General features: G+C 37.0%; 1 protein-coding gene across 1 annotated transcript; it reads right to left on the bottom strand.

The window, feature by feature from the left end:
- Nucleotides 1-11,413: 11,413 nt before the first annotated feature.
- On the bottom strand, nt 11,414-24,034 carry FAM81A (family with sequence similarity 81 member A; the record flags this gene model as incomplete). Its single annotated transcript, XM_082005011.1, has 8 exons — nt 11,414-11,535; nt 11,981-12,176; nt 12,557-12,692; nt 13,837-13,943; nt 15,175-15,304; nt 21,578-21,696; nt 22,456-22,729; nt 23,988-24,034. The coding sequence occupies 8 exons, from the start codon at nt 24,032-24,034 to the stop codon at nt 11,414-11,416; spliced, it is 1,131 nt and encodes a 376-aa protein (XP_081861137.1).
- Between the last annotated feature and the right edge of the window lie 1,793 nt (nt 24,035-25,827).

The following is a 25,827-nucleotide window of genomic DNA, read 5'->3' as shown; positions in this document are numbered from 1 at the left end:
AGCATTCATTTTGCAAGAGGAATTCTAGACCACTGGTTGTTTTAATGACTAATTATAAGATAAAAGGTATGATAAAAATAAAGTAAAAAAAATCCTGACCTAAAATTTTTCTACCAATTAGACCAATGTTCTTGGAATGTCTTCTTACACTCAGAGATAATCTTGCTTCACACAGCTGTAGGACTTTCTTCTTCTGCATGTCTTGCTAGAGCAGATACAAGAAGCCAAAGCCCTCATTTTATAACTTTATTGGTATTGAATTTGATCCATTTGGTATGTTATTAGAGCATGAGAAAAATTATCACGGTTACTTGAGCCAGGCAAATACAGCGCATCATTTACGGGAGTTTATTGAAAGTATTCTATTTTCATATTTCAAGTTGATTTCTTAACCAGAGATGTTTGGATACCCAGACTTCTTTTAATGAAACTAAACTTTCAGAGATGTGTTTGGTTTTGCTCTATACGTAGAACGTCTACCTAACTAAAACAGTGTTCCTGCTTTTGCTAATTTGCATAAGATAATCTTAATTTTTAACTGAAGCTATTGCTCCTAATAACTTCTCCGGGATGCGTAAATAAAAGTGCCATGGATCTCTTTAATGGCTGTAATTCAAGGCTATCTTTTTATCATGGTCAAAATTGTTATTCTGGATTCCCACTTAATTATGACGATAATGCAATGTGGCAGGTCAGAGGCAACAATGACATTGCTAATGCCAGGCTGCAAGGATAGCTTGTAAGTAGCTGAGGTGGCTTGAATATTTTAAGTAATAATTTGTCGGTTTGCTGATGCATTGTCTGTGGTACTGATTTTTATAACCCAAACATTTAATGTTTTCACATGATGATGATGAACAGAAGATAGAATGTATTAATAATAGTACAGTTTTCAAAAGCACTGCAGTGATTCAGAGCCTATGTCATACTTTTTAAAGAGATTCTGATCACCTGGGAGCTTAAGTCTTAGGGGAACCCAATGAGTGTATATGCCTAAGAGCGAGTTTTCTAAGCAGGCAACTGCATTTTATTCTTAGGAATAAATAATAAATTGCCAGAATGTTTTTGAAAATTTTACCCTATTGTTTGTTTTAATTTTAATATTAAAGTTTAAATATTGTGTAACAAACTCATTTAAACTCTTGATTTTGAAAGTTCTGAATGTCAGAGCCCAGAAATCCCCAATTAAATGTGTTACAAGAACACAGTTTCCCCAGATTTCTCTTGCAGAATGGAGATCAGCTGAATGCGTCTTACGTAAGCCAAGCACAGGTGCTACTGCCTGCTGATCGCTTTAGGGTGTTTGTGACACGGGGACTAGTAACTAACTTCTCAGTGTGATCCTGTAGTTCACTGAACAGCAGCTTGGCAGTAACACGTTCTCCCTCACTGTTGACCTGGTTTGAAGTTGAGTCGCTCCAGTAAATCATTCTGTTTCTCTAATGGATTCTGAGCTGCTCTAGGTTTTTGGTGCTTCTTTATCCCTGTGTAGCAGTTTGTTTGATTTGTGCATTAGGTTGCCAGGTTCAGCTCCAGATTCCAGTTTCATTGTATCATTGTTCTAGTTTTTAGGAGGAAATGTCAGGCTTCTTTTAAGGAGGAGGAAATAGAGTTTTCTGTGAATGTGGAAGTACCCAGGTGATAAAGAGCAGGATGCTGACAGGGTTCTGGAGGGACTGGACTGAGTTTTAGGGTGGAGGACAGGAACAGGAGTGTCGGAGATGTTCTCTTGAGAGCATTGGGTTTATTAGAGTAATAGTGCGTGCTTTCCCTCTCCCTTCCCCGTTTTGAATTGAACTGGTATGTGCTTAGCCAATACGGCTTACCTTTAGTGGAAAGATAACTGAATTTTGGATGAAGTTTTAATATGACATTTGCTTTGTTAAGAAAGTGAGTAATTGTAGAACTGGGTATTGTTGATGAAAATGTAGAACTACAGATTTTGGATAGTCTTCTTTTTAATTAAGTCTGAGGATTTATAGAGCATCTTACTGTAGGTGCTGGCACATGTTCAAGTTAATTATTTGAGAAATGTACTTCTGTAATTCACAATCCAGTGAGGATTATTGAGATATTTTCAATGCATCTGATTTCTTCAACAGGGACTGCATAGGCCATGAAGAAAACAAGAACGTCATTGTCAAACTGCTGCAGCTGAGACACAAAGAAAGTTGGAAGAAGATGACAGCCAGGTAAGATTTGAAGTTTTCTCTTTGAACAGCTTGCTAGAGTCATATGATTCTAGAAAGTCTTCCTTTAGGAAAATTCTATTAAATTCAAACAAAATAGGATTAAAATGAAGTATGGTAAAATACTCAGCAGAGCTCTGCTTCTGAATCTCTACTTTCTTAGGCCTGCAAGGCTTAACTGTGTCTTTCCAATATAACCTTGAGCTATGTAATTTAATTGAAAGTCCATTGCTTTAATGACCAGGAGCTAACAAAAGGAACCCAGATCCATACAAAGCTGCAGTACTAATCTGCAAGGTCCACAGTTTCATGCAGGTGCCTAGTAGGTACATGTGGAAAACTTGGAGTGGGCTCTGTGAAGCAGTATGTGGGTAGAGAGCCACCCAAGGCAAAGTAGTGAAGAAATACTGGGAAAACATGCAAGGCTTAAATGTGTGTTCTTCTCTCCCGATGTGTGCCAAAGGCACCCATGTCCTCTCTGTCTGGCGTACCTTATAGAAAAGAATTCAAAATTCATTATGAAAAATGAGTATGTTTTAAATTGATGCTTGTATTACTGGTGGAATTGAGTTGTAATTACAAGGCATGTTTATGTGTATGACATCAACCATCGTTAGTTAAAGTAAATGGTGCCATTGCTAAGGCAGTAATATCTTTTGTGTTATTTCAAACTGTAGATTATCCTATGTAGAATAATTTTCCTGACATTACTGAGGACTTCCTTAAGGTTTAGGCAACCAGGACAGAATTATTTCCTTTCTCGAATACTTTGTTTGTAAGACAGACCAAAAAACCTGTTCTTTTGATAAGCAAAAACCCAATTACTGTCTTTAAAAACAACTCTTTCCCCTGGGAGCCAGATGATTTCCTTGTCATAACGTTTTTGTTTTGGTTTTTTTAAACATAGTGCTATTTATAAAAATCCTTGAAGTGAATCGCTGAATTCTGAGCTTTGAAATTCTTTGCAAATAGTAGCAATGAAACTTGCCTAAAGTGTAAATGAGCAGTGATTTCAGCATTTAACTATCAGTTGATATTTCACAACACTTCCCACATACTCATTTATAAAACACTCAAGCTGCAAGTTTGGTATAAATAGCATTTATTTACTGCCATGTTATAATTGACAGCTTGATGTTAGAGGAAGGTTAATACTAGCGAAAAGAATACTAGTAATGGCTGTCACCTACTTGCTGTGTCATAGCTTTGCTGTGTAATCTTCAGAGATTACTTGAATGGTGTGATTTCCTGTAACTTGAATTGTTATAAACTCTGTCTAACAAGGGTATTATAAAACTGATAATTATTTTATTGTACAACAAAATTGTATTGGTGTGCTTAGACATAAGTAATGTGCGGCAAGAACATCTGTTTGCGAAGAGTCCTTCAGCTTCTGGCAATTTGAAAACATCAGGTTCAGTAGTGGGTGAATTAAAGATTATAGATAACTAGACCCCATTAATGTATTAAATTAATTGCCTTAAGTGAAGGAAAAAAGTCAGCATAGAAATAAAGGCCGTTACTTGTCTGAAACACTATATTGCAATGGTTTTGGGTTTTATCGGTACAAAAGTAGGAGCTCAAATTGGTCACAGTTTGCAAGAAGTAGACCGTTGCATTAATTGTGGTTGTTTTTCTCCTTTTCTCTCTTGCACTAACTACATTAATGCCTCTCTATGTACTTTTTTTTTCTTTTTGGGTACCTCACACAAAGATAGCGATTTGGCTGATAGTAGGTTGTCACAAGAAGCCTTAGCATGAGTACAAACTGTTCTGGGACTATGGGGTATTGGCTAATAGTAGAATTGAAAACGCAGTCACAGAAAGGGTCCGACACATCCCATGTAAGACAAGCATTTAAAATATGTCTTATACTCATGTGAAAACCAGGTTCATCATGCATGAAACTGTAAATTTATAAGATGTATTTTAGATGCCATATATAAATATGTGTTAACCTTTCAGTATTAACTGCTACATGCTTCTACGAGCAAGAGTATAAATAACAACTGGGCTTGTCTATCATTTGCAATTAATCATGCCATGCGGCCTCAGGCTGAGAAGACCCTGAGAGCCAGACCCTCTTCTGCCGCTGTTCCAACAGGCCCTTCCTTGTTTCTCTGGCCACTCATGAAGTGAAAGGCGCTCAAGTGAGCATAGCTGTGCATTTTATTTATTTCTCCTCCTTAAACTTCTGAATGATGATTAAAATATCTTAGTGAAAATCTTGCTGTTCTGTTTTTAGTACCATAATATTCCGTCACTCTTGCAAGATGTGAACACAGATTTGTCTTAACAACCGCCATCCACAAGGCATGATCTTTTGACCTACCAAAATAATTTGTATGACCTCCCTACGTGCCTCCTACCTGCTGAAATCCTTTCCAGAGCTGTCAGTTCTTGCAGACATGCAGCCTGACTGCTTGCCTTTACCTGACAAGAATAGTGACATCAGGTAGCAGTAGGGCCTTAGGGACAGAATAATACTCAATTCCTTCCTCGCTTTTTCTTAATTTTTTTTTTTTTGTATTTAATGTGTTGTATGAGTTACTACAGCCAGGGTAACCTAATGAATGTCAATAATCAATTTACCACTGTGGAGTTTACTGAAATGAAGTGCACAAAGCTATAGATAATGGGCCCATACTAGCCCAAAATCAGTCAGGAGATCCAGTATCCTGCCACTGTGCTCGTCTTGTGGTGTTAGTATTATTTGGATTTTCCTAGTCTCCCCTCACTCTGGATAATGGAGATGCATTACTACAAATAAATAGTGATAATATTACACTATTCTTTTTTTGTCTCATTAGTCCATGATAACTGGAAACCCAAAAGGTTAAGTAATGGTTGAGGTTTTGCTATTAATGTGGCAAGATACCAGGAGACCATACCAGAGTCCAGCAACCCCTTTTGTTTTGCAACATAAAACATCATGTATGCAAAGAGTCAAGGAAGCAGTGTGCTATACACTGTGAGCTGCCATGTTCATTTCAGGGAGATTAATCTCACAAAAGAAAGCGTATGTGGAATTGGGTCAGAGAGCTTCACATATTCAAACTTGTGTAAGATACAAAGTGATCAATCCCCATAAGATCTTTGTAAAGTAAGTAAGTTTTATTATTTATAGTAGTAAACAGCTTAGCATTTATCTTTTCAAAGCATGACAGTAGCACAAAATATGGTTTAACTTCTGTTGTTTTCAGTTATTTGCATTTTAAAAGCTCTACTTTGAGTTGTTGTGTCTTCCTAGAATTTCATGGGTTATATAATGCAAGATACTTGAAATGTACTGAAATTACAACTGTCAGAGCTAGTGAAGAAGGAAATAGAGTGGCACAATATGGAAATTCAGTTATATATGTAGACGTATATACATTCTAATATGCAATTATTGAACCCTTTAAGTTATTTCTTCATGGAGATAGCAAGATCACAAAGGCCACCTAGCAAAGGGAATGCCTGCCTTGCAGTCTGATACGGGATACCAGGAAATGGTAGCACAAGAATGAGACAGCAAAGTCTCTAAAATCTGGCTTCATTTGTAGTTTGCTTCAACTTTAGTTGCATATAATGGAAGCATGTTTACTGCAATGGCATTTGAAAATGACCCTTAGCAAAAATTGAAGTCAGGTTTAATGAGAGTAACTGTTTGGAGTATGTGTAGCAGTGCATGATGCATGTTATTTTCATTCCTGTCACTCTACAACAAGCAAATCTGCTTTCTCCTCTCTCACCAGTAATTCCTACTTATCCTCTCCTCCAGGTCAGGCTTTTTGTATTATGACAATTACGACTTCAGTTTTCTTAAATTAGAGCATGGTTTGGTATATATCACATGCTCTGCTGAGCTCAAAACAGTTTTTCACTGATCTATGCTAGCAAAAGTTACAGCTCTCCCACATATTTTGCAGTGTTTGAGGCTATCCCACTGTATTAATTATAGAGATCATCCTTGCATGGATTGAGAGTAGCTTTTTGTGCTAGGTCCAGAGCTTCATCTGGTAGGAACTGTTCAGATTACCCTGTGGTCTTTCAGCCAACATCAGTCTTAGGGGATGGAGGTAGTGCTGGGAGAGGAACCTCTTCTGCATGTCTGCAGCAGCTCCTGAGACATCAATGCGAAATGTGTGTTGCTCTTTGAGCTGTGCTTGATTTAAGATCTTACGCTTTAGAAGATACTTTTTCTTACTGCCCCTGAGGTTTTTTTGTGGGTTTGGGAGTTTAGGGTTTTTTATGCTTTGTGTTGACCAAAGTTCTGATGACAGAAGGTAGCAGAGAGCTTTGGTCCCCACTCAGCATTCCTTGCTCATTGTCTGAAGGACCATCACAGTAACCATCAGAGAATTTTGCTTAACTAAACATCAGCCTTTATTGAGATTTTACAGAGTGATGTCTTTAGAATGGTCTTTTTCTTTTGTCAAAGAAATACATCATATTGTTAAATACTTCCAGACCCATCTCTGTGGTATTGCAGCATTTATGGATCACATAGCTATAGCGAGCATCATCCATGCCAAGAGTAACAGTGACACCCTGTGACCAGTTCGATAGAGGACTTGCACCGAATTTCCATTATTACTTTAAAATCAGCTTCTGAATTTCTTACACCCTGGGGAGTATCACAGGAGGAATGCCTCCTCTACACATATGAGAGCTTCATCAATTTATCGTCTCTCATTAGACGTTTCCATTATTGGAATACATGTCTAATGAACACTTTAATTCTAAGATAGAGAGAACACTCTCAGACCCTGATGGCTAAATGTTTGAGAAGGTAGAGCAGGAAATGTAGAAATCGAGAAAAGAAGAAAAGATTACATTTCACTTTAAATTGATGTTACAGGAGTATAATGCTGTTCATTATCTTTCATAACATTTTCCTCTAACGTGGAAACTGTCGACTGAACTATATTGGTATATAATGACAAAGTATCTACAACGTAAAACTACTACATAAACAACTAGATATTGAAGTTGGGATCATCCTTTAAACTTCTTGCATCATTATGTTGGTTTGCTTAATGAGTACAAATAACACAATCGCTCTGTAACTACTGACATAATGCTGTTTCCAGTTAAGTCCTTCATTGCACAGTATTATAGTTCTACTGTGTTATTACATGCTAATGTAAAATGCATGTACCCCACTAAAATTTTTTTTAGTGACTTACCCCAACTGTTGCTATGTCATTGAGGCAACATACCTGACAGAATACCATGGTCTGCACACTGCAAGTGGTTTAAGCCTCATGCATGCTAAATAGCTGACAAAAGAAAGACTTTTAAAACTTCATGACAAGTGGTCTGCTTTTGGCTGTTTTTGTTTTTTGTTGTTGTGGGTTTTAGGTTTTTCTGTGGTTTTTTGTTTGGTCGGGTTTTTTAGGGGTATGGGAAGGAGAAAAGAGTTGAAGAAATATTGTGCAAAGACCCATGTGAAACTTCATCTGAATCTTCTGTAAAACACAGATTCCTTAAAAAAAATTAATGGGCATGCAGGGAAGAATGTAATAAACTAGGTTTTGTGTCCTCTGTGCTTGAAATTTAAGCTCATTATGTCTTGTCTTATCAAGAGTCCATTTAGGTTAGGTGTTTGGGTGGTGGGGCCATGTTCCTTAAGCATTGGAATAGACTGCATTAGTCAACGGTTTATTCTTGAAAGATTTTTGTAAGGAGGTTAGAGAAGTGGCTATGATAAATATTTTAGGTAGAATTGGCCCTATCTTGAAGTGGAGAGATGGAGCAGATGGCTTCTCAAGGCTCCTCCCAGTCCTTCCTTCAGTGAGTTTATGGTTATGTCAGTGTTCTTTGTGTTTTAAATAGTATTTTGTGAGTATTCAGTATTGTACTTTCCCAAATACACTAAGTTGCATTCTGTTTGCTTGAGTGTCGTCCACAAAAACACTGCCTCTTCTCACTACTTTTTTTGCCTTTCTGGGCTCTGGCAGACCTGCTTTTGGTGCTGTACAGATAAGTGACTCCTAGCACGAGTACTTACGTTAAACAAAGCAAGCACATTACTTCCACCATCACAAGCCCTCTGTATCCTTGAGGGACTGGCACACGGGAACTCCACTGGAAAGGAAAGATAAAGGGGCAGCTCCACTTTCAAGCACAGCAACTTCCTTCTGTTTGGTTTTACAGAATCTCTGCAGGTCAGTTTTGAGAATCAGCTTCTGCTTTACAAAACCAACCTTTCATAAACCGTCGTGTCTGTAATGCTGTCCTCCTGGCTTTATATTTATTCCTCTGGGGACATGCTGTTTCTGAGGAGACTATTTTGCCATGCAACTTTAAGATGATTGGAAGGTACAGGGACTCTTAAATTCTCCCTTGAAGAACCCAGCTGTTCCTTATCTTAATAATTCCTCCCTGAGAGCCTATGCAGACAAGCCATTGTTGACCTATTTTGTGCAGAAAACTTTAAAAAAAACCCAAACAAACAAAAAGGAAAGTAACTGAAGGGAAAACAAAACAAAACATTTTTCCAGTTGTTCAAGCAGAGTCAAATGCAGGAGACAAGTAGGGAGCATGAATTGTGACAAATCAATTAATGTGCCCACCCTTGTGCGTTCTGTGTTTTGTATCAAATATGTTATTGTTTGTAACTTTCAGCTCTTTCGAAAATCTTCAAATCTCTTCTGTGCTTCTTGAGCAGGGAGGTACTCTTCCTTGCCTTTGCCCATGCAGCTACCGCTCCATTGCTCCACTCTTCGGGCTTAGTCTTTCCCTGTTACTGCTCCAGCTTTTTCAATCTTTCTTCATATTACTTTTTTCTGTTCTGGCTTTTCCTCAGTTTTTCTGCAGAACCCTCTTGGTGTGGAATACGTGACTTTCTTTCACAACTGACTAGTTAGAGCACTCTGAAAAGGATGGATGATGGTCAGGCTACGCTTGTGTGCATCCGTGTGTACGTCTAGGCCTAGCCCATCATTTCTGTCTGTCTCTTCCCAGCATACAAGTCCGTGTAACCTGTGCCTCTCTCCATATAGCACTTCATATAGGTTGAAGGCACTGCTTGACAGTAGCTCGCATTTCAGTATTGTTTTATTTAGGCTTTTTGTTACTTGCTTTAGCTGAGATTTAGCAAAAAATATTTTCAAACCAGCAAAAGTAAAATTGGGTAGGGTTTTATGAGTTTTATACCTGGATGAAACACACAAGATTTTTACAAGAGAAACATTTTATTAGAGTCCTATATAAATTGTTTCTCTGATTCCTTGTATGCTCTTCATATCATATCAGATTCTCTTGCATACAGATTTCCAATTACAGAAGAAAAAAATGGTCAGGCTTTTGTTCCACCTCTTTTTGCTTCTTTCTTTGTTCTTTTATTTTTCTATAAAACACCAGTGATAGCTTTTCCACTGCACATGGCTAAATATTTAAGAATAGATAATACAGGCATGAAGAATTTTCTTACAAAATTTTTTCTTAAGAAATATCTGCAAGCATTTCTTGGTCTCCCTTTAGTGAACTGGGCTTTCCCCTTAGCTGCTATTGTAAATACATTTCACATCACACAGATGATACAAAACAGGACCATGAGAGAGGCAGTTTTGTTATCAGAGAGCACTGGAAGCCAGAATTGCAAAAACTTCATGTATCTTGATACATTTAATTACTTTCAACTATATAGGAAGTTAATATAAACTTAGGTGCTAATCCTGTAAAGATGTATGCATTTTCTTATTTTTACACACTACACTGTCCTACTGAAGTCAATGAGTTGGAGCAATTTTTTTTTTTTTTTTTTAATATGGTGACTCTGTGGGACAAACCTGCTTTCATGGAAGTAATGAGAATTTGGCCACTGATTTTTTTCCAAATAGGAATATGGTTTTGCAATACTGGCAAAAAGAAAGGTCCATTAAAGACAGTGCAGAGACATCCTATTAATTTATTTATGTTAACAGTAATGTTTGTGTAAATGACTAGTATTTTTTTGTATATGAATTACTGTTAATAGTATAAATTAATAGGATACTGGATAAAGTCTTTTATTCTTCATGAGTGCTTAATCCTGCATGACTTACAAACATGAGGAGCAATATCAAGCTATGAAGGAAGATCAACATTTTTTTCCTGTCTAGATTAATGTGCTGTATGGGTGCTGATTTTCACTATTGTAGTCTGTTCTGGGAATGGAAATAAGCACCATTATTATTTGGAAATCTTGTGAATGCAATTAGCAATTTGAATCTACTAAATTATTAAAGCCTACTTAAATTTGAAGAATCGGTTGTTTTACTTCAGTAAAAATTTCTAAGCAGATCATAAACTGCATTTTATTTTACATTACATTCTCCAGACTATGGTAGATTATTACCTTCTCTTCTCTTCTTCCCTGCCCCCCCCCCCCCCCACCTTTCACCAATATAATGAAACAAGTCACAGGAACGCACACCCAGTTATAAAATACTCTATATACATATTTTACCTTGTCTCAACTCCACTTGGTTATTAATTTTAAAAGGTCACAATACTTAAAACCACGTGAGTTAAGTTTCTTATGTTGTTCATGAATCATCTTAGTCTACAACTACATTATATAACGCTACTTAGTTTACACACACAGATGATATTTGCAAAAATGAACAAAGATTATCTGATGGTATCTAGGTTTTGAAAATTGGTCTGTTTAGTGCCAATTCTGTCTCCCCAGGAAGCCAGTGGTAGAGAAAGTCACTATAAAAATGTCTGTTGACTTCAGTTAAATAATTTGTATCAAGACGGAGAACCTTCCCAAACTGATATTCAACAAATTATATCAACTTGGTTTTTTAATTAAAAAAAAAAAAAGGGGGGGGGGTGTGGAAGCTGTGCACAGTTGCTTTTTTTATATATATATATATACACACACACACACCCCCCTGCCTGGTCAAGCCTATGAAACTGGGGAGCACTGAAATGACTTTTGAAAATTGGGTGCCAGTTTCACCAATGTATTACTCCAGTTTTACACAATGGTTAATCTCCTGAGAGCAACTAGAGTAGTGCGGTGGCAAATCAGCACCTCAGCCCACAAAGGCTTGTCATCAGTTGATCTATGAAGAGCTTACATTTACTGCTTCGAGTAAACATACAGACCTGTACAACAACAGCATGTCATTTGGTACATGCATTTAATTTGGATTACAGACTGGAACAGAATTATAGTCTGTCTATTTAGGTAGATAAACATTAATTTCTCGGACAAAATCTTGCAGTCATGGTCCAGCCTCTCCTCATGTTGGAACCTCCTGCTTCATTTGGTGGATCTGCTTCTGTAGTTCATCTCTGTCCAGCTTCATTTTTGCTTCTAGAACTTGCCGTAGAGACCCAATGCTCTCATAGATAGCTGCAAATCCTAATTGCAGGTGAGAATTAAATTAGTTCATAATGAAAAGCAAGACTATCGCATAATTACTATCCGAATACTGTTCCTACGCATAATTACTATCCGAATACTGTTCCTACCATAACATTCTGCTTTATGCTAGGAAGGTAGCAAAAGTTCTGAAGAAAAACAGGGCTGTAATTGTGTGCTGATGGCAAAAATGCCCCCAATCACAGCCAAGCTATGTATGCTCTGGGGAGAGCACTTCTAAGCTGTCACTTCTAAGATGTCACCTCTTGTTGCTGTGAATTTCACACTTAGTGAAAAACCTTTTTAATGCCACAGGTGCAGCCATTACATCTGGCCCAAGGGTCTTTAAACTACTTCAATACAAGCAAAGGCATTTTGCATATTATGATAGGTCAGTCATTGTTACCACAATGCAGAATAAAGAACTTGATAACCATGGTCCTACCAGCATTAACTTCAGCTTTCATTTCTTTTATATCTTCATTTATCTCATTTTGAAGTTTGCCAATGCGAATATTTATCTTTTCTTCAGTCTGTTTTGCTTCATGTGCTTCCATGGTTACCTTCTGTATTTCTTCTATTTTGTCAATTTTCTCTGCCATTTGGTTGAACTTCACCTCTATAGCTCTTTCGCTCATTTCCTGGAGCCGGGAGAAAGAATTTTAATGATTTACTCTGCATATGAAATTACAGTGGTCTTTCCAAAATATACAATTGATATGATTAATCATCTTTTACATGGAATGCAAAGATATAAGGAATTGTAATTTTTTTATTAAGTAGTTTAAACTGACTTGATTACTGTAGGGTAAAATCCTGATCTACTTAGAAGTGATTAGATTTATTTGAAGACTCAGGTTTTGGGGATGTTATACATGACATCAACGAGAAGAGTTATACAGATATTGAGGAGGTCTGAAAATCTCACTCAAATAGTATCTCAATTACATCATCTTAGTTATTAATAATGCTTTTGCGTGCTTCCTGAGAAGTATTACTAGGACATTTTAATGAAACTTACAGTGTTTTCCTTAAAAGTCAATGAGAGTTGGTCAATTTTTTGCAGAAGCTCTTTTTCAATCCTTTCATGTTCCTGTTCCAGCCAGCTACGTGCAGACAAAATCTGGCTGCTGAGTTCCTCAATAGCATTTTTTAATCTAAGAGCATAATAGAAATTAGCAGATACAAAAGAGCAGAACTTTTGGTTATTCAGCGGTGACTTTTTTATGATCATGTTCATTAAAAAGAAAAAAAAAAAGGACAATTTAATACATTCTTGACACTATATTAAAGTGAATCTTTGAACTTTAAGGCTACTAAACCGGTTAAGGTAACATTGTTTTAGAAAATAAAGGTGAAAGAGTAGAACAAAATAGCAGTTACTTACACGAAACATCACAACATTCTGAGGCATAGCAGATGCAAATTCATTGTAGTATTGAAAACAGAATGTGGTCATCCATTCAGATTATAATTTTTGTGTCCATAGGTCTTAAATCTGAACAAAGATTTGGTACCAGTTTATTTTAGTGCCAATGCCAGTTTATATAGCCTCATGTTGCCTATACCCACCTCAAGTTTACACCAACCAGTTGTGCCAGTGGAAGATGTTTCTTTAGACAGTCTTTTTTTCCAGTCAATAGTTGAAATATGGATCCGTTCTTTCATCTGGTTTGCAAGTAATTTTACTGACATAACTGATGGGATTGCATGAGGATGGCAATAAGCAGTAAGGATGCGGATGACTTAAACCAGGACTGACACCGAGTGAAATGCCTGGAGAGGAGTTAATATTGGAATTTAATATATCCCTATATAATGTCTAGGGGTAGCACAGTAGCTTATCATGAATAATTTAGGTATTTGAGTTACATATTTGTATTTGAAGCCAATTTAAAGCAATAACACTTTGTGAATGCTGTGCCTCGCTTCTGGTTGCTTGAGTGGAACTTTTTGCCCTACTCGCGACAGCCACCTTCAGCATTCGTTGCTTCCTACAGTTCTTGCAAAAAGGTACCAGGCCACTCTTACAGAAATCCTTAGTAGTGTTCTTTAATACAAGTTCTGCCTGAACACTTGACTAGGGCTTTTCAAAATTGCCTAAGCATCTTAGGGGCAGAATAGTTGTTGTAAGTGAGTCCCACTTGACAGATCATTATGCTTTTGTAATATCTGTTGAGCACACATCCGTATTTCAACAGCTTCATGCCCTGGACCTGAGGATTACAACAGTCAAACTTGGAAAACTGAGGCCTTGTCTTCCAAGGCGCATGGCAGCAACAAGGTTTCTCGGGCACTCACTTCGTATCCAGAAGGTGGAGCTGTTGGTTGCTCTCTTTGTAGGCAATCTTCAGCTTTGCTTCTTGTTGCATTATTGATTGCTCTACTCTGCTGAGAAGATGAGAGATCTGAAACAAAATCCAGAATTTACCATGTTCAACAACATTTCATCACAGTCTCATTTGGCATGTTTTCATAACAGTAGAGGAGATCTTAAAGAAGGGCTGGTTTTGCTGACATTTCAAAAAGTATTGAATTTGCATATTTACTTTATAATGAAAAATATGCTATCTTGCAAGATGAAAGTATCAACAAGCTGAAAACTGTAATTTTTCAGCCATAAATAGTTTTAACAGTCTTCCATTGAAAGCTTTTGCTTGCTCCCCCCTCCTTAGGACAGATGAATTTACATGATCTATACATCTCCATTTTGTCATGTAAGCAGATTAAACAAATAGCAAAGCACTCCACCAAAATTGAAGGATACTCTTCATCACCTCATGTATAATGGCTATTGCAGTGACAAAAGTGCTGGATTTAACTGGGGATGGTCATTACCAACAGAAAATATTTCTCACCAAAACAGTCATCCCAGTTCTACAAAACATACTGTTCTGCTTTACAAAACTCATGACAATATGCTCCTAGCATGCTGGCACACTAATATACTATACTGAGTCTTCTGGGAAAGGTAAAGTGGATTTTAACCATTTACCTACCACGAAATGGAGATGTAAAATACTTTTGTTGCCCAAGAAATGGGAAGGCCTTGAGATGGAGATATGAAGAATCCTTTTCCTTAAATGTCGTAAGTCTCTGCTTGTATCTAGTGCTCACTTCCATTCTTGTACCCAATGGAAGAGAAACCTGACGGATAGATTAATGGATTCACAGAACCCAAAACCGGTTTTGTTTTGCAAACCTTCAAAAACTGTGTTCAAATACATATAAAATCATCCTGGGAAGGCCAAAATCTACAGGGAGAGACACTGATGCTTGCATTGTTGTGGTAGTTTTGTAGAGCATCCATGTCTTGTTCACATTCCAACCTCAGGAAGCCATTCAGGCCACGAATCACTGACTTCTGTTCATTCCTGGAGTCCTTTCAGGTGCCTTTAAATACTAGCCACTTCTACACAGCATGTTAAAGGCAGCAAATTAAGGACCTTTTTTCAGTTAGACCAGTACAGTAATGCAGCTAGGTACGAATATTCAATCTAATAAGGACTGTGAGCAGATTCACCCCTCCATTTGTAAATCTGTGGCCTCTCACACTAATAATTAACAGTAATGGAGTCTGTGTGAATTAGACTATTGACTCTTACCCATACATGGATCACTTTGGTCCAAATACCATACCTGTATTTCTGCCTCTTTGATTTTAGATTCTAAGATCAGCTTGGAGGTGTGTTGGTCTTTACTTAGGCTCTGAAGTCTTTCATACGTAATTTTATGCTCTGCAGACAGTCTGGCTAACCCAGCATCACACCTGTTTGAATAAATAAATACCAAAGCAACAGCTGAATAGAATGTAAGATCTAGGCTTTTTAAATTAGCCATTTTAGACTGGGCTTTTCTGTGAAATTGCTGGCTGTTGAGCGAAACAATGTCTTACGAGACTGTAAAAATGGTGATATATCATAGTATTCAGGGAACTGCTCCCAAATGGGACTAGAAGTCAGTCTGACACATTCCTGTTTTCTTGGCACTGACATAATATGTGTAGACAGTGTTGTTATCAGTCAGAAAAATTGCATTACAAATGCAAAGATGCAGAATTTCAATGCCTGTTTTTGTCATACTCCAAAAGACATCTGTTAAGGTGTGTATGATTTCACCTACATGATTAGAAGCCTAAATAGTCGAGGACCACTTTTTCCTTATTGCTGTTGTGGTCCTCTGAGTTTTACATTCTTATTTTTATTTGCAAAATAGTAGTATACAATTAATAAGTGAGGTAAACAATGTGGGGCAAATTTTACAGTTATTAGTCTTTATTTAGGTAAAACTGTCATTGAAAGCAATGGCAGTTTTGTCTCACAGAAGCCTATGAAATGCAGCAGTTCTGGAACATAATTATTGTTTCCTTTCTTCACATTGGAACATTTCTTGATGCTGTAACATTTTCAGGATAAATGTGCTATAGAATATGTGCATTTTCTACCACTTTTCGAAAATACTTTGGTCAGGTGGATTTCATCCACTGTGATACAGTAAGGACATTAACTGAACTGTAAAAATGTAAGTACTGTAATTTCAGGAGTAAGACCTCTGTGAAGTATGAGTCGTATATTTTTTTGCTAAGGGAGATATGTAATCAGCAGTGTTACCAACTTTGATCTATGAAACTGATGGAGGACAGACAGCAGTTACAATTTGACGGAGAAAAAGGCAGGAAAATGGAACAAGCTAAGGCATGTTAAGTCATTAACTAAACCAATGACACACTTTAACCTCTTTTTAGTCACATTTCAGTTTGAAGGCTTTCTTTTCAATACACATTTTCATCGCCTCGGTTACAATAACTACTATTATCATTGAAAGTGAAGGGAAAGTAACAGCTAAAATGACAAACAGAGCATCTGCTTAGTATTACATTACAATTTCAATATGAAAACAATCAGTAATGCAAAATAACACATCAAAATTAATTTATAGTTTAGCAGCTCAGTGTTGTGAGGCCAATTACTAATATCTGTAGGAAGACCAGCATTGAACCGTACTTGAAGGTCTTACAATCAGGCAGTTTTCTTTAGAAAGATGAGAGAAGCCGAATCTCTCCATGTTGTTACAATGAGAGAGAATCAGAGGAATGAAATCATCTTGCATCTAGTCACCAAAAGCCTCTGGGCTCAAAAAAATTGTTAGTTTTGTTTCTCCGAGCCATGACAGAAAATAGAAAAAGCAACAGCTTTGAAACCACTGTAGCAGATGTAAACAGCAGGCATCTATAATTGTTTTTAAGGCAAATTAGTATTTTGGGTTTAATCGCAGTGCATCTCTCTTCTTTGTGGAACTCAGTTACATGATCAAAGAGGTCATATAGTCGCATGGTAACCAAAACATTAAAATTCTGACTATGTAAATTTAGTGTCAGCCTGGTATGTAATAATCAGATTTTTTTTTTTTTTTCTACAAGGATACTGTAGTTGGCACCATTTTAAACAAAGCTGGAATAAAGTTTAAATTCCGTTGTCTGTAGTTATGGAATGTTTATCCTGCCTTTTTTTTTTTTAAAACAATAGTCCATATGTTGAAGTGGTCAGAGAGAAGTATTTTTGCTATATATATTATATGCACAAACACCTGATTAGTTTTGACCTAGAAGAAAACATTAGTGTGCTGCAGACAAAGAATGAGATTCTGATATTAGTTATGTGAGTATATATTTTGAGTTAAAAACTTACAACAATTAAATAACTTTAGTCCATGCTTCCAGTAACTTTCAAATGGTGGGGGAGGCAATAATAAGATGTATGTAATGTATGAAAAAACACGGGCTTTCAAAAGATTTTGATTCAAGTTTCTACTGCATGATTGGTTGGAAGAAAATCAGCAATCAAAATAAAAGGGCATAATATAGTTTGGAATTTTTCTCTGTTTAAAAGAAAAAAAAAAAGGGGGAGGTGGAAAAAAGAGCATATTACACATCCCCACGTATTTTCCCATACCTCTGAAAGTTCTGCTTTGATACTTTATAGATTTTATTCTTGATAGATTCATGTTAAAGTAACAATAGAATTCTTCTTAAAAATATAACTAAATTTTTCTGAACACTGGATTTAAGTACCTGGGTAATTTAATCAGGCTGTCTATATAAATGAAGCCAGTGGACTATGGATATAAAGACAGAAGTCGAAAACAACTGTCGATGTTTGGTCATCTTAAAAGCACAAGGAAAGAAATGAGAAATAGATTAAGATTTTTAGGAATAATACTAGTTTAAAAATATCAGAACTGTATATAAAAATATTCTGTACAAAGAAATGCAGAATAAATAATTCTCTTGTCTTCATGTCTGAACTGCTAAAGCTGGCCATACAAACAACAGTGCAGTTTTTTCATGTGCGCTTGCATACATGCATTGTTGAAATTTGTGGCAAAAATGCACTAGAATGTGTGTGTTTAACTACTGTTTGATTTTTGGAGGGCATTTTCTGAAAGTTCCGGTTGCCAAGCTTTGTACTTATGTGAAATTAGTAAATGAAGAATAAATTGAGAGATTTTGTAGTGCCAAGCATTATTTTTAGTTTCAGAATACAGTATAATTCTAGAAACCAGTAATGTTTAATACAAACAGTGAAATTATCAAACAACTGCCTTCCAAGTCATAGTAGGCAAAAGCAGTAGTTACTTTTCTGGCACACTGAAGAGTGTTTTTGTTGTCTTTGATTTCTTAAGAAATCAAAACACAATGGTCACTCTATTTGGTGTCACCAGGGCCTAGATAGAGCAGAGAACTACGCCAATACTCTGCAACAGGATGCCATATAAATATGCTATAACGGTACATGTAGCTTTTCAATGTTCCTGTTTTATTACAACAGGAGATGTTTCAATTAAAATACCAATGTTTCAGTGAAAAACAAGTAGCTGAAAAAAAAAGTAGTGAAAAGCAAGTGGAAAGGCTCAAGGGATCCACTTGGCAAGAACAGCGGAGCTGGTAGATGCTGAACAGCCTGGATCAGGGTGCCCAGATCAGTCCTTGATGTGTGCATCTCGTACACAGCAAGTAGCCAGAGTGAGCAGATTTATTGTACTTCTGAAGTTCATAAATGCAGTGCATCCCAGATGCATCAGGCTCATTTTCTGTGCAGTGTAGGAAAATCTGCCTACATGTAATGAGTCCAGGGTGTCTGAAATGAATCAGATCTATAATGTATATAAAAAAATCATCTATATATGCAAAGTAGGCCCAATTCGAACATGCATAGTTGCCATTTTTCTGGATGTTTCAGCTACCAGGAAGCTTCTAGAGATGGTTACTGCTGTGGTTCTGACCAGGCTGTTGTATTCAAACTTTCCAGTTTGATCAGACAAGTGATCATAGTCCACAAGTTATTCTGTAAATAAATAAGGCACTACTCATGAGTTTTCTGATCTAATGTCACTAGAAATAGAATTGGTAAATCTGTGTTATATAAGATTGCCAGCATCAGGGACAGGAGGCTGGAGTAATGGATCTGTCAGCATCTATCTAATTTTCTGCTGAATGTGTCACTGAATTTCGTAGAGGTAATATTTTTCTTAATAATAATACTGATTCTTAGGAAAATGTACAGCATCATTCATGGTGAACGCTATAATGATGCTTTACAAATTGATCAAGAAGTTATGCTTAATGAGAAATGGCCCAGAGACATGAGCTGTAATGTGTGTTCTTCTCCTTTAGGGATAAGAGTTGATTCTGTGATGCAGGTGAGCTCAACTGTGAGGTCTGTCTGAATCTCACTCCTCCAGAACTGTGGGTAACGTGGCTTTGGAGCTGTGCTTCAGAACGGCATGTGCATGTAGGGATCTCTGTTCTCACCGTTAAAAGCAGCAACCCTCAAGAAATGATGAGACAGTTGTTTGATAATATATTGACATGTTACAGAACAGTTGGTGATAGGAAATAAAAACCACTCTCTCCAATATTGAAGTTGAATAGGATGTTTAGTATGCATGTAATCAGTGGAACTGAAATTTGGCCAGAATCCTGAGACTGACACTAAAATGATTACAGGACCAAAAGGCTCAGACTTAGGTGACTTACAATCATGCAGCATATATGAACTGATTCACACGCTGATTCACACTGATTGTCCATCTGCACACTTCTAGCCTAGAGCAAACATGAGGAGTTAATTTAGCCTACTGCCACTATAGCCTGAGCCATACATAGTACCTTGACTATGGCAGAGGGCTGATGCACAGTAAGTTGGAAACCCACAGTAACCTGATGATGTTTCTAAGGTTTCATTCTTCCAACTCATCGGAAAGCTAGCAGGACTAGATGTAAAAGTGAAACTGTATTAGGTGAGTTCAGTTTATTTTATGTAAGGAACATTGGCTAGAGTAATCGGAAAGTGTTTATCCCAGGGAAGGTTTCTGGTAAGTATCTGTATAGTGCCAACAGCATAACAAACTGCCATCTTGACCATGATCTCCAGATATTACTATAATAATTATTCACAGAAACACTAATTTTCAAAGTAGAATATGTCTGTAAATAAAGGCAGATAGCTTTCTCCCATGGAACACTGCTTTAACTTAATTTCTGATAAAGGGAAGCTTATTTTCTTCCTTATTCATGGAAAATTTTTATAGAGAGAGCATAATGCTGAATAGAAGGTAACAGTTAAAAGACCATAAACCAATTCTCATATGGTAATAAATACAAATATCCAACATTTGTCACACAGATTGGTATAATCTCGTACAATTATCAGATAAATTACAACCCAGGCACAGTACAAGGGTGTTGCCTTAAGTAAATGAAGGAAAAAATCCTGGCACAGACTGCTAGTCCACCACTGATTCCCGAACCAAGTACTCGGGACAGGCAAGGGCCCCATTGTGAAGCTCATGCTGGCACGTGTTTATTCACTGGAGTTCATTGAAAGCAGGGGCACTATGTTGTGCTTCACAAGGCGTCAGTGACTGTGTTGCTCCGAATATGGACCTCTCTCAGGTTGCAGTATTATCTCAAAGTGGACTTTTTACATAAAGAAGCAGGAAGATGTAAGCATGTAAATTTGTCAGGGATTTCTCAGTGAGACAGATGTATATATCTCTCCCTAGACAGATATTCCAGTCAACTTTCTGATTTGAGAAAATAAACTGGTCTAGTTCATTCCTGTTTACTAACAGATAGTGCATAACTTAAAAAAAAAAAAAAGGAACTAAAACCTCTCTAAAGTATTCTTTACAAAATGGGCTATGAAAGTTATGGTGGAAACATCACAAACAATCACATAATTTATGAGAAAACTTTAGTACAAGGAAAATCTCTCCCTGATTATTTTGTAGGTTGCTGAAGGTTATCACCAAATCAGTTGAAGTACAAAAAAAAAAAAAAAAATCTGTACAATATAGACAATAGGTCAAAATCAGGATCCACTGAAGTTAGGAGCTGAGCTCCTTTAGGCCACATTAGGTCCTTTTTCTATAGCTGTATGTATCCTGTCTTTTTTTGTTCAACTTTACAGACACTTAAGCAAATGTTGTTGTACCGGGATTTATAAATGTGTTGTTTATGGCACAACCTGAAGTCTCTGTAGTTGCACAATTGTAACCTGGACTTTCAAGTAGCCTGTAAAACCTCTCTGTTCCTTATGTGTCAGGTAGCCTATGTAGTTTTTAATATGGCTAACCAATAACTGAATGCACAGATTTTTACTTCTAAAATACATGCAAAATGTGAAACTATTCTGTTCTTTACAAGTGCAGATTGTTCCATTCTGCCTTTATAATTGTGCTAATTAATTTTTTTCAAAGATAGACTAGTGTAACCATAGTACTTTTTAAAGCTGAACCAAATCCAAATTCCTAAGGAATTTGAGGTAATTTATTAAAAACTAATTTCAGGAATTAAGGGTGATACTGTTAAGTTTAATATGTAATACTGAAATGCAAAGGATTATTATTCATTTTCCTGAAAACATCAGGCAAAATTATCCTAGGAATTTTGCCAAAGTTGAATTCAGCTCATAGTCATTAACATTCATACTTCAAGATTAAACCAACATTAGCTAGTCCCAAAAACATACTTCCGTGTTACCTTGCAACTCTTCCCCGAAGATCTCCTAAACCAGAAAGCTGACGCATTTCCAGACTCTTCAGGGTAGAATTTGTTCCATAGCTGAGATTGTCTCTGACACGTATCTGTTCCTGCAGCATCTACAAAGCATTCATACGCAGATATAAACTCAGCATGGCATTTTTAATGTACACTTAAAATGTCACTCTTTTTCAGTAACATCAGATACCATTTTATTACTACTTCATTAAAAGCTTTGTCTTGTGTCATACTAAAGCAGATACCTTTCACATAATTTATTTCTTAGTCTTAGTGTGCAGTCTGCACATAAATACCGTGCTGTGCGTAAAGTGTAACTTGACAATGCAATGGAGACTGAAATTTTTATCCTTTTGTTTTTCCCACCACGCCCCTGTTGCTCATTGCAGCAGAGGTCAGACGTGAAGTCACGTATCTGCATATGATTAGGTCATAAAAATGAGCAGTTGGGTTTGGCTACTTGGTGTTGTCAGTAAGTCTGAAGTGAAAGAAAGTTTATTACAGAGCGAAGGCATTTCCTAGTGTTTATACAGCACAGCCTTTGGACTGAAGTTGAGCTGGGTATTAGTGCTGCATTAATTCATTTTTTCAAGGTTTTCCAGTGCAGCTTTTGAAAGCAAGCTTATTAGTACCACAAAGGTGTCTGTGTTTATATGCTAATATCCTGTGCTGTTTTCATAGCCACTGAAAGAATTACATCATTTGCAAACATTTTTTTCAAGTTATAAAAACAATTTATAAGCTTGCAGGATCTTCAGACCTTGTCTGACCTTTACTTATCCTGTGGTAAACTTTCTTATTAAATTAGAAGGAATTAGTGGCTGAGATGGCATTAGTCCTGTGAAAAATTCTTAACATACCTCAATGTCCCGATTAAGCTGCCTCACTATTGCTGTTATGTTTCGGATATGTTCTTCCAAGAGTTGCCTAGCCAACCGGTCGCCCCCCCCTTTGTTCTGCATTCTGTGCAGAGTGGAAACAATGTCCTCCTTAATGCGAAAAGCGTGTTCCACAAGAGCCGCCGTTGTTTTCTCATGGCTTAGGATTCTGTCTTCCAGCTGATCCACCAGGCTTGCAGATGCCAACGGGACCGCTGTTAACGCCTGGCTATGCAGCGGTATGTTTCGAACCCGTCTAGTGAAGAAGAATATCTAGATATTGTTAAGTTTTCACACAAAACTCTGCAATGTCTTCCCACTGGAGACAGTGCGATACTATTTAAGTAGCAATACTGGGGAGAAGGACCAAAATACTTGCAGAGGGAGGGGCCCACTACCACGAATAAGTGGATGCTGTGTTTGCTACTGTGTGTATCTTGTATGAAGGCAGGCCAGGCTCTTTTTCCTACTCTTTAAGGAAGCTTACAAAAGCATAGGATCTTGAGAAAAAGACATTAGCATTATAAAAGTAGTTACAATTCGGAACTAGAATTTGATTAAGAATCCAAATCCAAAACTCTTTTATTGAGTTTCCAAAGTAATGCCATCTGTCTCTACAGTTTTCAGGCTTAATCAAAGCAGCAACTGTAGAAGGTAGATATTGCAAATTAAATGGAAACAGACCGAGATTAAAAAGGAGTAGCTTGTGTCCATTCCTTTTTTAAGTCTCTACAGCTATCCTGTAATACCATACAGAAGCTTGTCCCCCCATGAACAGGACAGGAGCATATGTAGATGTAGAAACTGAGGAGAGACCAAAAGTATGACAAGCTATTCATAAGTCTTAGAGGTCAAATTTTCTCCCCTAAAATAGCTTGCATTTGGGTACCTTGAATAATTGCCTGGATTTTTCAAGAGAGCTCTGCACTGCATAGCTTCCACGGAAAGCAATGGAGCTAATGGGTGCTCAAAGGAAAAAAATTAGGCTGCTAATGCATGCAATCTTTTCCTGCCACTATATTCTGTAAAGAACAAAGAAAATTTTCAGAAGCGTAAGTGGAAGATGCAAGTTCAACCCCACTTTGAAAGAGGAGATCTTTTTCTTGGAACTGTTATTTACTGTGTATTCTCCGTGTTGTTTCCTGTTAATGAGCCAAATTAACAGTTTACTTTCATCATGATATTGGGGGAGATGTATGAGGACATCAACAAAGGTCACTTCTGGCTCTGAGTTTTCACACTTATTCCATGCTATTAGAAGACTGGCTAAAGTATAGTATTGTTGGACCTCTACTCAGTTAGTTTAAGCTATTTAGTTTCTTTGGGAAAGGGTTAAGTAAAAGCTGAGTAAGGGATTGTGATTTGGGTCATGATTTGAATGAGTAAACTCATTTCCCTTTGCTTTGCCTACTAATGCCAAAGTCCCAAGTCACAGCATTACTATATATAGGGAATTGAGAGACACATAATACTCTGCAATATGAAAATTTTATTTTTTACATTCCAAACTGTACCTTTCAGAAGGGGCAAGAGTTGGGAAGATTGGGCTTCGCTGGGCCATTTTCTGGTCAATAATTTATGTCTGTTGAAAAAGTACACATTGAATTATTTAATAGTTTATATCTGGCACTGAAATGACTTAATGCTTCTACTGTAAGTGGACCTTTAAGTAACGTTTAAGATTATGCTGACAGCTCTGATCTTGGAGTTCAAATATTGCTTATGGAATAAATGCAAATAAAAATCGATGCAAAAGAATGAAAACTAAAAACTGCTAAAAAGCTTTCTATAGTGAAGATGGTACTTTTGAAAAAGGCAAGGTTGACAGCCTTGAAACTGAAATCTGCTGTTGACCCGCAGAACTGGTTTGTCAGGACAGAGGTGAACAAACTTTTTGTCCCCAGTCTGTCTACCGGTCTCAGATATCATTAATCAATGAATAAAAAAAGTAAGATCTACAGCATTATCATAAAGCTTAAGACAGTATTGGCTAGAGAATGAAATAATAATATTGCATGACGGCAGATTTTTAGGGGTAAGGTGTTTCTCCGGTAAAAGCATTGGCAGTCAGGAAACCTAAATAAAATGTATTAGACATCAGCATAGTTTAGCAAAACTGAATCTTTTATTAATTTGTCTTCAAATCTAAATGACCACGCTTTATGTTGTAAGTAAATTCTTTTGTGCTAAGAATATAGATTCTGTTTTTCATTTTTAGACATAGCCAGCCAGACTCTGACAGACATTGCAGCAGGGTAGGTCTGTTAAATAACTTCAGAAAGACGTTTTAGGTCTCTTACTGTAGGTGAGACCAGTATACCTGCCTCAGTAGCTTTGTCAATGGACTGAAATTAAATTAATGAAAAAGATGGTAGCCTCAATCAAATCCAACTATTCCATTCTATGTAAAACAGATAAACATAAAACTATGAAGAGAATGAACATGGCCTGAGCCTGAATTCCTTGGGAACCTAAAATTGGTACTGAAAACTAAAGGCTGTTGTATGAAAAGAATTTTGCAATTGCTGATGAAATCCAGTGCAATATGCTGTACAAACAGAAAGAGACAAATATTGTTATTGATACAAAATAGTCAAGTATCGATTGTAAAGAAGTGATAGCAATATCCTTTGAGATCTCAAAATGCAAAGCATGTTTGTACTTCAGAAACATCTGAAAGCACTGCCTAAAAGCAGAGAGCAAACATTGTCACAGTATGTGTGTTCTATTTATAGCACGGTGCTTCAGAAACTACAAATTAGAAAAAAAATAGTTTAAGAGAAGCGGGGTTGCTGAGCAGCAGTGACACTAGACTGGAATTTAGAAGGTCTGATTTTAATTCTTTGCTCAATCCCTGATCCTGATGACTTTGGACAAGTTATTTCCATGTCTAATGACTCAGTTGTCCTATATGGAAGACAGATCATTATACCTACCTCCTTGTTTAAGTTCTCACATGCCTATAAATAAAAAGCACAGTGTAAGAGTTGGGTATCATTATGATGACTTCTGCATTCAAAATCCTGCAGAGACACTGAATGTCCAGTCCTGTAAGCTGTTTCTCACACTTGTAGTTTCCCAGTTGTTTTTTTTAAACAATGCCACCACTCTGTGGGGCATCCCTCCTAGCTGTACCGTGAGGTTTTACAGTAACTGGGCACCCAGTTCTCAGTAGATCTGAGCTCATTTACTCTTAGTCCTCTGGGCCGTAACACATTTTAATGATCTTGATGCAATGAAGCATTTAAACACAATTTAACTATAAACATAGGAATATCCCACTGATTTGAAGAGAGCTATGTGTATCGCAGCAGCAAAGCACTGGATGTTACCTTAGAGAAACGAACAACAAAT

The sequence above is a fragment of the Phaethon aethereus genome (genome assembly GCF_964289735.1).
Source record: "Phaethon aethereus genome assembly, chromosome: 12".
Taxonomy (NCBI): domain Eukaryota; kingdom Metazoa; phylum Chordata; class Aves; order Phaethontiformes; family Phaethontidae; genus Phaethon; species Phaethon aethereus.
The sequence above is the reverse complement of the archived record's forward strand: the minus strand, read 5'-3'. Positions and strand labels throughout refer to the sequence as shown.